The sequence below is a fragment of the Mercenaria mercenaria genome, chromosome 1 (assembly GCF_021730395.1).
Source record: "Mercenaria mercenaria strain notata chromosome 1, MADL_Memer_1, whole genome shotgun sequence".
NCBI lineage: Eukaryota > Metazoa > Mollusca > Bivalvia > Venerida > Veneridae > Mercenaria > Mercenaria mercenaria.
Window position 1 is genome coordinate 59,820,282 of NC_069361.1, and position 15,507 is coordinate 59,835,788.

The 15,507-nt window shown below is 35.0% G+C and overlaps 1 protein-coding gene across 3 annotated transcripts in view; it reads right to left on the minus strand.

Moving 5' to 3' along the window:
- The window catches only part of LOC123536334 (leucine-rich repeat-containing protein 74B-like), a 196,006-nt gene that overhangs the window by 98,281 nt on the left and 82,218 nt on the right, over positions 1–15,507 (minus strand). For all 3 annotated transcript variants that reach the window (XM_045319445.2, XM_045319454.2, XM_053548986.1), the window contains 4 exons: positions 10,669–10,850; positions 7,314–7,421; positions 7,056–7,149; positions 1,562–1,611 (listed from right to left, as the gene is read on the minus strand). In XM_045319445.2, coding sequence (XP_045175380.1) covers positions 1,562–1,611; positions 7,056–7,149; positions 7,314–7,421; positions 10,669–10,850 — 434 coding nt within the window. The remainder of the gene's footprint in view (positions 1–1,561; positions 1,612–7,055; positions 7,150–7,313; positions 7,422–10,668; positions 10,851–15,507) is intronic.

Consider the following 15,507-nt stretch of genomic DNA (forward strand, 5'->3'; position numbering starts at 1 on the left):
AAAATACACCTAAAATTTGAAAGTAACATCTATGTTGTACCACAGAAAAGTGGTCTTGGTTTTTCCCTATGGTCAATTATAAAAAAGCTACAATACAAGTTATTTATAGTAACAACTAAGGGAAGTTAAGTCCACACAAAAATCTTTACCAGGTAGAGATTGGTCAAAATACACCTCAAAATTGGATGTAGCATGCATGTTGTACTACAGAAAAGTGGTCTCGATTTTTCCCTACGACTAGTTATGAAGAAGTTACAATATAAGCTATTTATAGTAACAACAAAGGGAAGTAATTCTAAAGAAAGGAACTGTGCATGACACTTCCTCTCATGATGGTGTATAATTGTGCAAAGTTACATCAAAATCGCTCCATGCATGAAGAAGAAATGCTTCGGACAAAGTCATTCTTGTATCTGACCTTTGGCCTCTAAGTGTGACCTTGACCTTAGACCTAGGGACCTGGTTCTTGCGCATGACACTTCGTCTCTTGGTGGTGAACATTTGTGCCAAGTTATATCAAAATCCCTCTATGCATGAAGAAGAAATGCTCCGGACAAGGTTTTCATTCTTGTATCCTTTGACCTCTAAGTGTGACCTTGAGCTTAGACCTAGGGACCTGGTTCTTGCGCATGACACTCCGCCTCATGATGGTGAACATTTGTGACAAGTTATATCAAAATCCCTCTATGCATGAAGAAAGAATGCTCTGGACAAAGTTTTCATTCTTGTATCCTTTGACCTCCAAGTGTGACCTTGACCTTAGACCTAGGGACCTGGTTCTTGCGCATGACACTCCGCCTCATGATGGTGAACATTTGTGACAAGTTATATCAAAATCCCTCTATGCATGAAGATGAAATGCTCCGGACAAAGTTTTCATTCTTGTATCCTTTGACCTCTAAGTGTGACCTTGACCTTAGACCAAGGGACCTGGTTCTTGCGCATGACAGTCCGTCTCATGATGGTGAACAACTGTGCCAAGTTTCATCAAAATCCCTCCATGCATGTAGAAGATATGCTCCGGACAAAGTCATTCTTCAATTTGACCTTTAACCTCTAAGTGTGACCTTGACCTTAGACCTAGGGACCTGGTTCTTGTGCATGACACTCCGTCTCATGATGGTGAACAACTGTGCCAAGTTTCATCAAAATCCCTCCAGGCATGTAGAAGATATGCTCCGGACAAGGTCTGTGGATGCCGCCCGCCCGCCCATCCGCCCGCCAGGGGCATTCCCATAATACGTCCCGTTTTTCAAACGGGCGTATAAAAATGACAAGTGTATGACTTACCAATATAATTGGAAAGTACTTTGTTTTATATTAACTAACAATTAAAGTGTTCCTTCGTCGATTAAGTCAAATTTTTTAATGTACATTTACTATTCAAGTAAGGGTTGAGTTGATTTTATGGTATTAAGACGAGGTCTTTTTCATGAGAAACAAGATATTTCAAGAAGAAAAAAAAGTTTATGATTACAAGATAAAGATGGTTTTAAAATCCGTACAACGATTCAAAAATCAGAGAATAACTTGCAAATTAGAGGGTATACAATGGTCAAACCTTTAGAGCCTCCGCAAAGTGTTTGGCACAGTCGTCATCTAGATTGTTTCCTGTAATGAACAGATGAAGAAGTGAAATTGTTAGAACCTTTTGTTACGATCACATGTTTGTTTGAAACGGCATTAGTCCTGAATAGAAAGTGAAAAATATATGGTAACTCTTACAAGCATTACAAGCATTATATATAATGGTAAGGAACTGCTCCTCTCAGCGCTTAACTATGCGTGAAATTATGTAATGGTTGCACTAACTACAATGACTTTCGCAATGAACATTGCATCTAAACCAGCTTCTTGTAATAGTGATAAGTAAATTCCCACTTTGAGTTTTGTTCTGCGGCTGAATAAACTTGTGGTATTTCGAAACAAATTGCGTTCTACTATTTCCTTAGAGCAATAAAAAAACCCCTTCAAAGTAAGAATACAATAATCTGGTTATTCCCATCTGTATCAGAAATGGTAATTTCAATTAAATTTAAATTTATACAGATACAAGATCATGATAATATTATTATATAAGTACAGAAAATAACTAAAAAGCATATTTGCAGAGTCAATATAAAAAAGAATGAATACACTTCAAATATATCTGGAAACTAAAATACAATTACTTAGTACAGGTAAGTGTTTATTAGTAAGCATTTATCAAATTAAATTGGTCGCGCTGGCTGCGCCGCACCAGACCAATTTAGTTTGATAAATGCTTTCTAATAAACACTAACCTGTTTAGTGTTTGAAATTATTTTTTTGTTTTACAACTTTAAGCTCCACCTACAGTATGCGACTTACCGGATTAATAAACGACTGGAAGTAAATGTTGATTTACCAAAATAAATTTCTCGATAATTTGAAACATACTGCAGTGCCATTGGACAAAATGTCATTTCATACACTAATTTCAGTTGGGATCCCTACACCTTAAAGTACGCAACAGATTGTTAATTATACTGAATTTGATAAAAAAAAATACCATTGTTGAAATGAGACTTGTGTAACGATTACTGAATGCATAAAGGGAAGTAATTCCATTAATATGCAAATTTGTAAACCTGTCAATTGTCATTGGAGTAAGATGACAGTATATATGCACATTAAATCACCTTTGGTGATGAGCTAGCTTTTCACTGACGGGATTTGTGTGGCACTAAAACGTTACACTTGCAACTGGTACCCTGATATATGACCTAATGTACGGATATATATTTGTAGTGCTAAACGTTTTCTCTTGTATAGCGTATTTTACAAATTATACAAAAAATAAAGCAAAACAAAATACTTTCTTTGCAACATTCTTTCTTACAGTAGAATATTTATACAAAGCGCGCGTAATCAAAGAAGCACAAGGACAAACTTCTGTTTGTAGCCTAAAGTTATGCTTTTTCGTAAAACAACATTCTTTTTAATCGAGAAATATACTGTAAGTGTAAGGAACAAAGAACAACTATAAAGGTATTTGATTTTTTATTGAATTTACAAAAACAAAATAAATGATCAAGGTGCCTTATTGGTTATACCTGTATAGGTTTTACCTGTATAGGTTAATCAGTCTGGTGTGCAAGAAAAAGAGAAGAGAATGCTAAAATTGGCTATACAACAAAAGTGATACAAGTATTCATTACTTTTTCTTGTAATGATATACTGACTTCATATAGAATTAAGGTCAGTAAAATGTTTGGTTCTGATTACCTTAAATAAAACGACTATTTGACTTGACGCCCTTGGTAGGAGGAGCTAGGTTGTAAATGTAAAGATAAACGCTTATATCAAATAATGTCTAAACTATTGAAACACCAATCCTGTTTAATTGTTCTGTCAATGATCATGCAATAATCAACAATCTGTCTTCCATCGTGATTTTTATTGAAATGTTTGCGTTTTATACCTTTGGAACTGCTTGGATTTATATAAAATTTATTTGCAAAATATACCCTTTCACATAATGAGATGTTTGGCAGGGATTGAAAATCCATTTACGGCAAGTTCGTGGAGCAATTCAAGTACGAAACAGGACAACAGTTCACCTGCCCCTGTAGGTTGATTCCTCGTGCCCCTTTACTGATTGATAAGAATGCTACAACCTCCCCCTAAATCAAATTTTACCTCTACAGCTTATTCTCACAGTGTAGAAACAGTGAACAACCCAAACGGAAATAGCGATGTGATTATACGACATACACAGTATCTGGGTTTACACGCCGCTGCTATTTTCATTTATTTTTACACTATAGTGGAGTTTAGGCGTCTTTATCTGTAAGTAGTCAATAGATTATACATTGAAGAGATAATTAGTCTTAGATTTCATCAGTAATTGTGTTAAGTACCGCCGTTATGTTACCGTAATCAAAAGTAATCACCGATTTCTGTTGAAACTTCAGAAAGTGTCGCACGAATAAACAAAGCTTTCCCTTCTAGTTGATAATGGACGTGTATAAGATTCATATTAAAGAAGTCCTGCATTGTCAATAAATTGTTCTTAAACTCATGCGTTACAAGGTATTTATCATTTGCGTAGAAATATACCGATTTCTGTAGTCAATGTGTCATTTCATATTGAACGATTTATTGAAAACTGCCCACAATGATGTGAACGATTTGTTGCGATTTTATTGAAAATTTATAGCAATTAACTGGGAGTAATTATAGTAATTCTTGTTCATTTAACTGTTGAAACTGGCGAGATTTTGTAGACAGTACCAGTGGTATTGGACCTGAAAGAACTTAAAACACTTATCATGCAGTTTTAGCAAGTACAAAATTTTTAATGTACATACAATAACTAATTTGTGCAATATGTGTTTGAAACTTGGCAGCTGTTTGGTTTGAGTGACAATTATTCATGATTATGTTGGGTATAGTTTAGATATAGTTATTGTTTACTAAATATGTAAGAACAAAATCTCAATTAGATTTTTCGGCCGTCTAGTTCACTTTATTTTGTTGTTCATTACAATCTTACCGGTAATAACAATTCTATCAACAGGGGACTGACTACCTTCTGAGTTTTGAAATATTTAAACTGCGGATACATTTTTGTGCTTTAAGTCCATTGCCTTCCATAATTTTTGTTATGAGACAGTATTTTGTGTGTTTGTCATCAGGCTATTTGTTTTGGGGTGAGGGCTTAGTGGCTTTCTTTTTCTTCCCGGGTTAATCTTTTTAACACATGTTTTAGGTTGAGGGCTATAAATAAGTGGCATTCTTAGCATTTTAAAAATCTAAGAAATTTTAAAACACTTTCTCACCTTTTTTCCTTTTCTCATGTTATTCTGACTAAGCAGCTTTTGTTCGAGTGTTGTTAATTTAGACTGCATATCTTGCCTATGCGGGGCCTCCGTGGCAGAGTGGTTAAGGTCGCTGACTTCAAATCACTTGCCCCTCATCGATGTGGGTTCGAGCCTCACTCGAGACGTTGGATTCTTCATGTGAGGAAGCCATCCAACTGGCTTATGGAAGGTCGGTGATTCTATCCAGGTGCCCGCTCATGATGAAATAATGCACGGAGGGGCACCTGGGGTCTTCCTCCACTATTGAAGCTGGAAAGTCGCCATATGACCTATCATGTGTCGGTGCGACGTTAAATCCAAAAAAAAAAAAACCTTGCCTAAGCCTCTCATTTTTCACATATTTTATTCCCAGTAATACATGTACAGATTAAATACATACATCGTAGTTTGAACAAGATAATTAGGAAAGGATAAGAATGAAACACACAATCTTACAGAATTCTTCTCCTTAATGTTTTTTTGGTTTTTTTTGAAAATCTTTTGTGAATAAAACTTTCTTATTTTCAATGTTGTCGTGTGTTTCGATTTTAATTTGTATGTTTTCGTCAGTTCTGAATAAAGTTGTGTTTAATAATGTTTTCAAAGTCTGATGTCGTTTCATTGCAATAATAACACTAATATTGCTTTATTGTACCTAAAACAGACAGAAATCAGAATTTAATCGTAATTTGTAATAATAATCTACCGTTCATTATGGACAAAATCGTATCAAAATATTTGCAATAAGTAGTACAATCTCGTATGTAAAATCGAAATAAGTCGTTCACTATCATTTCAATAAGGCGTACAATACAATACAATACAAAGCACCGCAAATTTGTGTTTAAAACGAAATAACGGATGAATTAAGATTGAAATCGTTATCAATGAAAAAGAAAATACACTAAATTCTTATAATGTGACATGCATTCAGAAAATTTGCTTTATTTTTGATAAAACTCATTCAATGTTGGTATGCATCATCTAAACATTCACCGTGTGATCAATTGATTTCACCTTACCTACCGCTCATATGAGTCATTCTGGACTTATATTGACTGGGAAAGTCTTGAAATATGCCTTTCGAAACACATGTCAAGGAATAAACATACCTTTATTTGACAATTATCCAAATATCAATCGAAAAAGTTAGACCACGTTTATCATATTTCAACAAATGATTGAAATCACATCGCTATTTCCGTTTTGGTTGTTCAATCGTTTCTACACTGTGATTCTAGCACATAAAATTAATTTATACAAATGAAAAATGCACTCAAAGATCAACTGGGAAAACTGGTTGACAATTAATCATTATTTTATAAAAAAAATTATAATATGCTTGTCTCTGTTAAAACACGCTTACGCTAGAATGACGTCACGTTAACGTGCGGTGACATCAGTTTTTGTTGCGACCAAGAAAGAGCGCTACTATATTTTATCTACTGTTTTAGATTAAAGGCATATTAGAATTGAAATCATTTATAGTAATACCGTGTTTTAACACTATTTATACACTCGGGCGGTAATACGTCGTACAAATAATTTCACTCGGGCTGCATCCTCGTGAAATTATTACACCCGACGTATAACCGCCCATCGTGCATAGTGTCAAAGCACTCTTTTGATATGAGTCACTATTATTTCTTAAATAAAAAATACTGGTTATAATTGAATGTCGTTGTCATTGTCGAGTGTCGTGTCGTGTGTCGCGTTGAATGTCGTGTGTCGCGTTGAATGTCGTGTTCTTGTGTCGCTTTGATTTGTCGTGTGTCGCACAAACTCAACGCGACACACGACACGACATAAGACATTTAATGCGACACACGACACGACACACGACATTCAACACGACTCTAGACAATGAACAATGACATTCAGTTTTTACTGTAATATTTTTTGCCAAAACCTAGTGCGACAATGATCGAGACATTCAAATGTTAAAATGTCGTGTGTCATTGTACATTAATTGTCGTCCGTCGCTTTGCAATGTCGGACATTCAATGTGGCACTAACCGGATTCCGTAGGTCATAGATCTTTTGTAAAATATTTAGAACTAAACACGTAAATTTATTCAAGGTCATCACAAACAAACATTTTAACTTGCTTTAATGCCATATAGTTATATTCTTAAAAAGCGATGACAAAACATTTGTACTGATTCGCTGTTGTGGAAATTACTTTCTATCATCGTAATGTTATCAATTAGGAAATGGTTATGGTGTGTATACCTGCAGCCTCAAACGACGTTATACGTAGATTTTCTGACAACAGCTCTGTTAATAACGTAATCTCATACAAGCCGATATTTGTGTTCGACAAGTTCTGTAAACATGAAAAAATATGGTGTTATGTGAAAAGAACATATTGATATTCAATAGTGCCAAAGACATAAACCTCCACAAAACACATTCTAAAATAATAACAAAAAGTGATTGAACTTACTCCTGTAGAAATTCAGATAATCAAACTTTATAAAAGGAACTCACCACCTCAGAAATGGTCATGTTTTCTTCTAACATTTGCACTAAACACTCTACGCCCTCCCGTCCTAAATTATTGCCACTAAGATCCAGCGAATATACACACATGTTTGTCTGAAATCAGAAAGATTATGTTCCAAGAAAAAGAACAAAAATTAATAACAACTAACTCACTTTTCTTATTGTTGAAAAAGACGTTAAACCCGAACACACACACACTTTTCCTAAAACTCGTAATTGGGTTTGCTGACATCGTCACTTGGAGTTAAATATTAAAACTGTAATTTTGGCACTATGTTACATTATTATTCAGTTCCTTCTTTAGTTGGTATAAGTGATTAAACATTGAGACATCGATTTTAGTACTTTAGTGGACTTGCGTGTATTTTCAATAAGTCAAGGACCATAACTCCGGTATGGCTGAATGAAATCCCAAAAAAGAACACCAGGTGAATGACAAACTCGGGTCTGGCTGTGTAAAATCCAAAGTAAAACACTAGGTGTACAACTTCACATGCTGAATGGCAATCCTCTCAGGTTTTGTGACTCTTGGTAAAATAATTTTGAGATATGCAAGACACGAATTTGGACGGAAGGACGGACGGGCAAATGCAACTCTAAGTGCCGCCCCAAAAATATTTGGAGGCACAACCCTTACAGAAGAAAAAGGCCTGCTGCGTACTCTTGCTGTGTACATACAGCGTATATGATGCGTACATGATGTGTACTGAAATCAATAGTACGCAGGATATACACCGCACATACACCGATAGTACGTTTATAGTACACTTTTGACATGCAAATGAGCTCTGCCGCGTACTACTTGCTGCGTACATGCTGTGGACTACATAGTACACAGGATGTACGCTGGAGGAATTTAGTATGCGAGAAATAGTACGCAGCATGTACGCGGCACATACACTTTTCACATGCAAATGAGCCTGCGGTGTACTACCCCTGCGGCGTACATGCTGTGTACTTCTGCGGCGTACGTGCTGTGTACTCCTGCGGCGTACATGCTGTGTACTCCTGGCCCGAGTCCTGCGGCGTACATGCTGTGTACTCCTGCTGCATACATGCTGTGTACTCATGTGGCGAAACTGCTGTGATAATGTAAATTCCTTACCCCACCAACTTTCGTATGCAAATGCTGATCATTTGGACAGAAAAAAACAGAAAAAAGATAAGTGACATGCATCAATAAGTATTTACCCTTACCAAAATAATGTAGATTGATGTTATCAAATAAATTAGTTTGCTTTTCTCCATCCACTTTTCAATGAAATAAATCAATTTTTGTAGCATGTAATTTGGTAAACATTTGAAGAAAATGGCGTAACTGCATCAAGGGGAAACAACTTTAATGCAACTAAATATAAGTGTTATGATTTATTATAGACGATGTGTGCGTAGTATGTATTTATTTTGATTAAAATCCATCTGAGAACAATCTAGGACTGGAATTATATAAGCATTTATACACTTTTACGTCCGTAAAAAGTAGCACACCAAAAAATTTTGGATTGATTTTTTCCAATGGGGCGAGCGCAATTAGCCAAACACGTTCTGAAAATATACGAGCGGCAAATCCGATGAACAACTTTTTAATTTGGTGAGGCCTTAATGAGTTAACATAATGAGCATTAAAGCCTTTATAAAACATGATAGAATGGTGTTTTGCTTAAGAGTATTCAAATAACAGTGAGAGCTATTAATTCTTCTCTATTTGGGCGCTGTTGAGGCATTATCTTGGTAATTATTTCATGTATTACAAAATGTAATGCAACAAAGTTCAAATAAGGCTTTTCAATTATCCAAGTTAGAAAGCTCCAGGATTAATTCAAAATGAAAAAGAATATATTTTTACACTGCATACAAGGTGCAGCTCAGAAATCACTAAGATGTAAGCTTCACAAATGAACATTGCAAATAGTTTGGCAAATTTTTATTGTTCAGAATACCAGTAATCTGAACTATTCTATGCTATTAAGATAAAAGTTACTCGGAAATCAAGTTCTTGCTTCAAAAAAAAAAAAAAAATGTACAAATCCTTCCTGCATGAAGTCCCTCCCGCGTATATGAAGTTTACTTCAGACTTTAACTTATAAAAAAAAAACTAAGTATAAATGCCAAAAGAAATTATACAAGTCTTTCCCGCGTATATGAAGTGTACTGCACAAATTTCAAAGTATCTGCGGTGTACATGCAATGTACTATTTTCTTGTACAAGTCCCTCCTGCGTACATGCAGTGTACTCCTTAAATTTTCAGAGTCTGTGCTGCGTACTTGAAGTGTACTAGTGACCTCCTGCGTACATGCTGTGTACTTGTCGAAATAGTATGCGGCATGTACGCGACATGCGGTGTATGTAAAATGTACTCCTCTGGCGTACTACTGTGTTCGCGGCATATACACAGCAAATACGCAGCATGTACGCCACAGAGGCTTGCTTCTGTAAGGGAAAATCTAAAACCTTAAAATTCCCAATGAAAGTGATCTAGAGACTAAGCCACATCCTTTATGACTCATTATACTATATACCATATTTCATGAACACCTGCAACTACATTTGTACTACTTTACACGTAACACTGACTGAATAATCATTTCCCATTTAGTGTAAGCAGTCCACTAGAAGTTTAGCATTATGAAAAAATATGCCTCTGATACCAAACTTAATTTTCTGACAAGTCATATAATGGTAATTTAAGTAATTTACACTCCAGGTTCTCATATTAATGCTGTATCAAACAGAACTTGTCAATGACTTCTTGTAATCTGTCGGTGTCTCACATTTTATGTTTTAAGTCTTACATTTATTTTACTTACTTGTCTCTTTTCACTTTACATTTCCTTTCCTTCATTCAGATTTCAAAGTATTGCAAAACAATCACTTATAAGCTATGCGTGCATCATTACAAACATCAGTTGATTACATTGGCACACTATCATCAGGCATTTTCAATTACCTCTCATGAACAGACTCAGTCAAACCGAGTCTGCTACTGTTTTGATTGGTTGCATTCTATGCTTCCAAAGGATCGTCTTATAAATCAATTATCACAACACCAATCTAAGAGTGCCAAGGAGCGGCCGTAAAAGGTCTCTCCGCACTTGGATTCAGTGTTGTTATATCATCTGGTCATTAGCGTTTATGGAGTCTATTCAATATTTTTGTAACATAATTCCGCTTAAGCCGTTACTAGGGTGTGTGTGGGATTTTACACTTACATAACCTCTCATGAACAGACTCAGTCAAACCAAGTCTACTATTATTTTGCGTGGTTGCATTCTATGCTTTTAAAGGATCTTCTTATAGATTTTTACAAATTTGAAATATTTCCACATTGTCATGTCCTACCGTAAGACCCAACGACAGAGCTCTTATGTCTTCGGACGCCAGTGTAAGATTACGTATGTGGAGGGATTCTTCAAGTAGTCCTTTCAGTATACGTCGGCGGGGTGGTATTCGGCTGCGTTCACAAGCGGTAAGATACACCCTTTGGCTTAATTCTAACGGTTTCTTTGGCTTCTTGTCTTTGTCTGAAAAATGTTAACATTAATCATTGTGTTTGTTACACAACCTGTATGTAAATATGTATGGTCACAAATAAATGTGGGGGAGGCGTGAACCGAGTCACAAACTTTTTTATACTGACCCCACATATATCCACGGAGGGTCACAAACAAACTCAATTATTGTTTTGTTTTTATAGACAACGTGTTTTAGCGTAACACAGAATAAAATGTCCTGAATTGTTCCAGAATACTTAGTACAATATATACCCTACCGAATAAAGAACGTACAGTTCATTTAGTTAATAAAGGGCCGGCACTAGTCCTTTTAGCTTTTGTAGCATAGACGCGATGCCCCACAAAAATTGTTCTTTTTTTTTCCCCGACATCCCACACTGAAACTTTTATTTTCCCGCCATCACTAACGCCTGTTCGTCTCTTTTTTAGCTCTCGTTTTTTTAAAAAAAAAAAGAGATTTTTGTCATCACTTGAGCGTTGTCGCGTCGGCGTCTGCGTCGGCGTTGCCTGGTTAAGTTTATTTTAGGCACTTTTCTCCAAAACTAAAAAAGCTATTGTTTTTGAAACTTGGAATACTTGTTCACCATCAAAACTACCCTGTATAGCAAGAACATAACCCACTTTTTTTTGCAAGATTTTTTGCCCCTTTTTACGAAGAAAATATCAATTTTTTGGGTTTAAGTTTTATTTTAGGCAATTTTTTCTCCAAACTATCAAGCTATTGTTTTTGAAACTTGGAAACTTTTTCCCATCATAACAACCCGTACATCAAAAAACAAAACTCCATTTTGCTTTTTGCAAGAATTATGCCCCTTTTGGATTTAGAAAACATTTCTTGGTTTAAATTTTTATGTTTGGGGTCAGTTTTTATCCTAAACTATCAAAGCTATTGCTTTAAAACTTGCACTCTTGTTCCCATCATAAGCGACCCTGTACAGCAAGAAGCAAAACCCACCGCTTTTTGCAAGATTTATGCCCCCTTTTGTATTAAAAATATCAAAATTTTTTGGGTTAATTTTTATTTTTTGTCAACTTTTCTCTTAAAAACTACAAAGCTATTGTTTTGAAAACTTACAACCTTGTTCCCATCAAAGCTGACCCTTACAGCAAGAAACAAACCCCACCGTTTTTGCAAAAATTTAATGCCTTTTGGAATTAAAAATCATTTTCGGGGTTGAGTATTATTTTTAAAGTCAACTTTTTCTCATAAACTATCAACTATTGCTTAAAATTTTTCAACATTTTTTTTCACCATCATAAGTGGACACTGTACATCAAAAAAACAAACTCTATCCGCTTTTTGCAAAAGATGGCCCTTTTTAACTTAGAAAATCAGGAGGACAATATTTCTATTAAAAAAAAAAAATCGATGGCGCGCACCCGCAAGGCGGTGCCTTTTTATTTAAAATTTTCCTACCGTCTCGGACGACTCCTCACTGTAAAATTTCAACTACGCACGGAACGTTCCCTTCAGTGATACATATCACCTAGGGTCTGAGAGCTCAGGGATTTTTATTAAACAATTGGGGCCAAAAGAATTTTATTACATATTGGAAACAATTTCCATATCCTCCATGAAAACCCATTTTTAAAAGTGTCAAAGCCCTCCTACTATTTTTTTGTTCACTTATTTTGTATAGGGGAGGTAAAACTCACTTGTAAAAATTTGGGGGTAGGGTAAAGTTTACGTCTACTATTTTTTTTTCACAAATTTAATTAAGTACTATTTATTGTCAAAAATGTAATATGTCAACCAATGTAACAAAAAGAAATTCATAAAAAATGGAATGAAGGCAAACTTATATTTAAGGTCAAAGGTCAAATTTATGTACAAATAAAAAAATTGGCATTTTTAAAATTATTTTTATTCTTAAAATATTTTGTTATCAAAATCACTAGCTTTATATATGTAATGTGTATGTATCAGTCAAAGTCAAAATGCAAATCTTATTGAAAAACGTCAAGGTAAACCCCTGATAATTGAAGGTCAAATTCATTTTCATGCAAAAAAAAAAAATTTTACATTTACTAATCTAATGTTTATTTATATGTTTTCCCAGTTTTGTTATTCACTGAAGTTAAATTTTGTTTTAATGTCTGATGCAGGCAAATCAGCATGAAAGGTAACCCCAAAACTCCCCAAGGGGTAAACCCTTAACAAAGGTCAAATTTTGTTTAAAAAATTGCATGAAAAATTTTTCCTTTTGAAATTAACACTATTTCTAATCCATTATTTGTTTATTGCTTGTGTTTAAAAATTTTAATGTAATATTCCCACAATGTCAGTAAAAAAAATATTGTCTAAAATCAGACAAGTTCAAATGTGAAATTAAGGCAAAGGTCATTTTCAAGTAAAAGAAGAAAAAAAATACCTTTAATTTTTTCTTTTTTTAAAAAATTTTGTCGTATAAAAACAAACAGTTTTTTTAAATTATAAAAAGTAGGCGCGTCAGTATCACATACTATTTCAAAACATTCAAGGTCAACCAAAATTTCAAAGGTAAAAGGGTCAAAAAAGGAGTAAAATTTTGCAATAATATCACCTTTTTGTAAAAATTTTATTTTTAAAAATTTGTTTCTCTTTTAGTAATGAACGTTTTTTCATTTTTACGTAATATTCAGACGATGTCATAAAGGAAAAAATAAAGGTCGAATTTGTATTAAAGTAGGGGTCTTTTTGTGTAAAAACAAACGTAGCATACTTATCATTACTTCTTTAAAAAAAAATTGCTTTTTGAATTTCTGTTAAAATTTTATTTAATGTAACGTTCAAGCAAGGTCAGGAATTTTGGTCTTACCCAAATAAGGCAAAGCCAAACCTATTATAAAAGGTCAAAGGTCAAATGCGGAAAATACCAAAAAAACACCAGATTTTGAAATGTTTTTTTTTGTATTAACAATTATTATTCTTTTTTAAAGTAAAATAACAATGATTCATTCTTGAAAAAATAATAAAAAAATTATAAAGGGTCAAATCTGACAAAAAGGGTCAAAGGAAGGGCCTTAATCGGGCTGGAAAAATTTGGGGGGAGTAAATGCAAAGATCCTCTTAACACCAGGCAACTTAGGGTCTATACATAGTACCATCAGGCCAGGGGAACTGCTTTCCAAAGTCAGTAAAGATAAAACGGGAAAAGGTTAAATTTCGGGATGAGGAAAACCCGGGGCAGTGAGACAACTCCAAAAAATAAATAACAGACAGCCAACCCGGCCAATAAGAGACGGGCGAAGTACAAAATTTTGTGTGTGCAGAAAGGCAAAGAGACACCACTCCACTCACAACTGAGAGCAAACCAAGAGCAACTGAAAAACAGATCGTAACCATATGCAAAGACTGAAAAAAGGGAAAGCACAGCACTGGACACGAGGCAAGCCCAAAACCCCCAAAAGGGTTTTCCCAGACAATTCTCCCTAAAGATAAAAGGGTCCCGGGAGAGAAGAAAAGGTAAAAGCAACTTAGGCTTACTAAAAATCCTTACGCTAAAATATAAATAACCGCATCCAGCACCTCTTGGATCCAAGCATATACCGATTGATCAGGGAAAAGGGCAGTTCAAAAGCTGGGAGTGGTGCCTACCAAATTTCAGCCGCTCCCCTTTATACTCTCTCATCCTTTCGATGGGTTCCTGACATGTGAAAAATAGCTAGAAAGAACTCGCACAAATTTGCAAAGACAGCAACCGGGCAAAACAGCCCCAACCTCCAAAATTCAACAGAGAAGCTCAGTCGGGGAAAAACAGCTTTCCGTCAGACTGGAAGAACATAAATGAGTAACCTCCCAAAATCGGGACTGTCTACACAAGCAAAACGCCAATTAACGTCTTCCGTCTGCCACTGAAGACTGTGGCCTGAGAAAACTATGAAAAAGCTGGGAGTTGCAGAAAACTAAATGTCATGGGGATCAGGGGAAAAAAACAAGTTTCACATTCTCAGAGCTTTTCCTTTCGGGAAAGAAGCCGACAGAAATTTTGGGGCCAAAAATTAATCCCATTTAAACCAACCGGGAGAATACCGCGACCTGCAGAATAGGGGCATTTCTTTGGGCGCATCCAATCATAAAAAAAAAAGGGCCTAAGAAGTAAAAGGGCAGAAAGGGAGTAATAAGAAAAGGGCAAACTTTAAAATAACTGAACTGTCACGGGATGCTAAACCCCCCCAAATAGGGTCTTGTCACAGAAGAATGGCAACCAAAAAAAATTTTAAAAATACTTAGTCTTTGGAGTACTTCATCCGGGGCTTCCAATAGTAAATAAAAAAACTCTAATTTTAGAGAAACACTAAAGGAATACAAAAAATGTCTTACCGACCCATTTCCCACAAAAAAATGTATTTACTTTTAAACATAGGACTTAAATAAAAAATTAGAAAAAACCTAAAATATTAAAAACTAAAAAATGGGTTTTCAAAAAATAGACAAATTCCCTTTTAATTTAAAGGAAGAAACTCTACAAAATTTAAAAAAAGGTTATTTCCCTCTGCTTAAGCCAATCAAAATAAGATATAGTGAAAAACATCAAAATTAACCTTAAATTCAGGAAAAAGGGGGACACAATTCAAAAAAATTTAGTTCAGATTATGCACCTTGTGTCCAACGGGGTGATGAGGGGGAAAAACTTTTTTAAGTCGAATCGAATTTTAAATAACTCAGATTAGTGAAAATACAAAA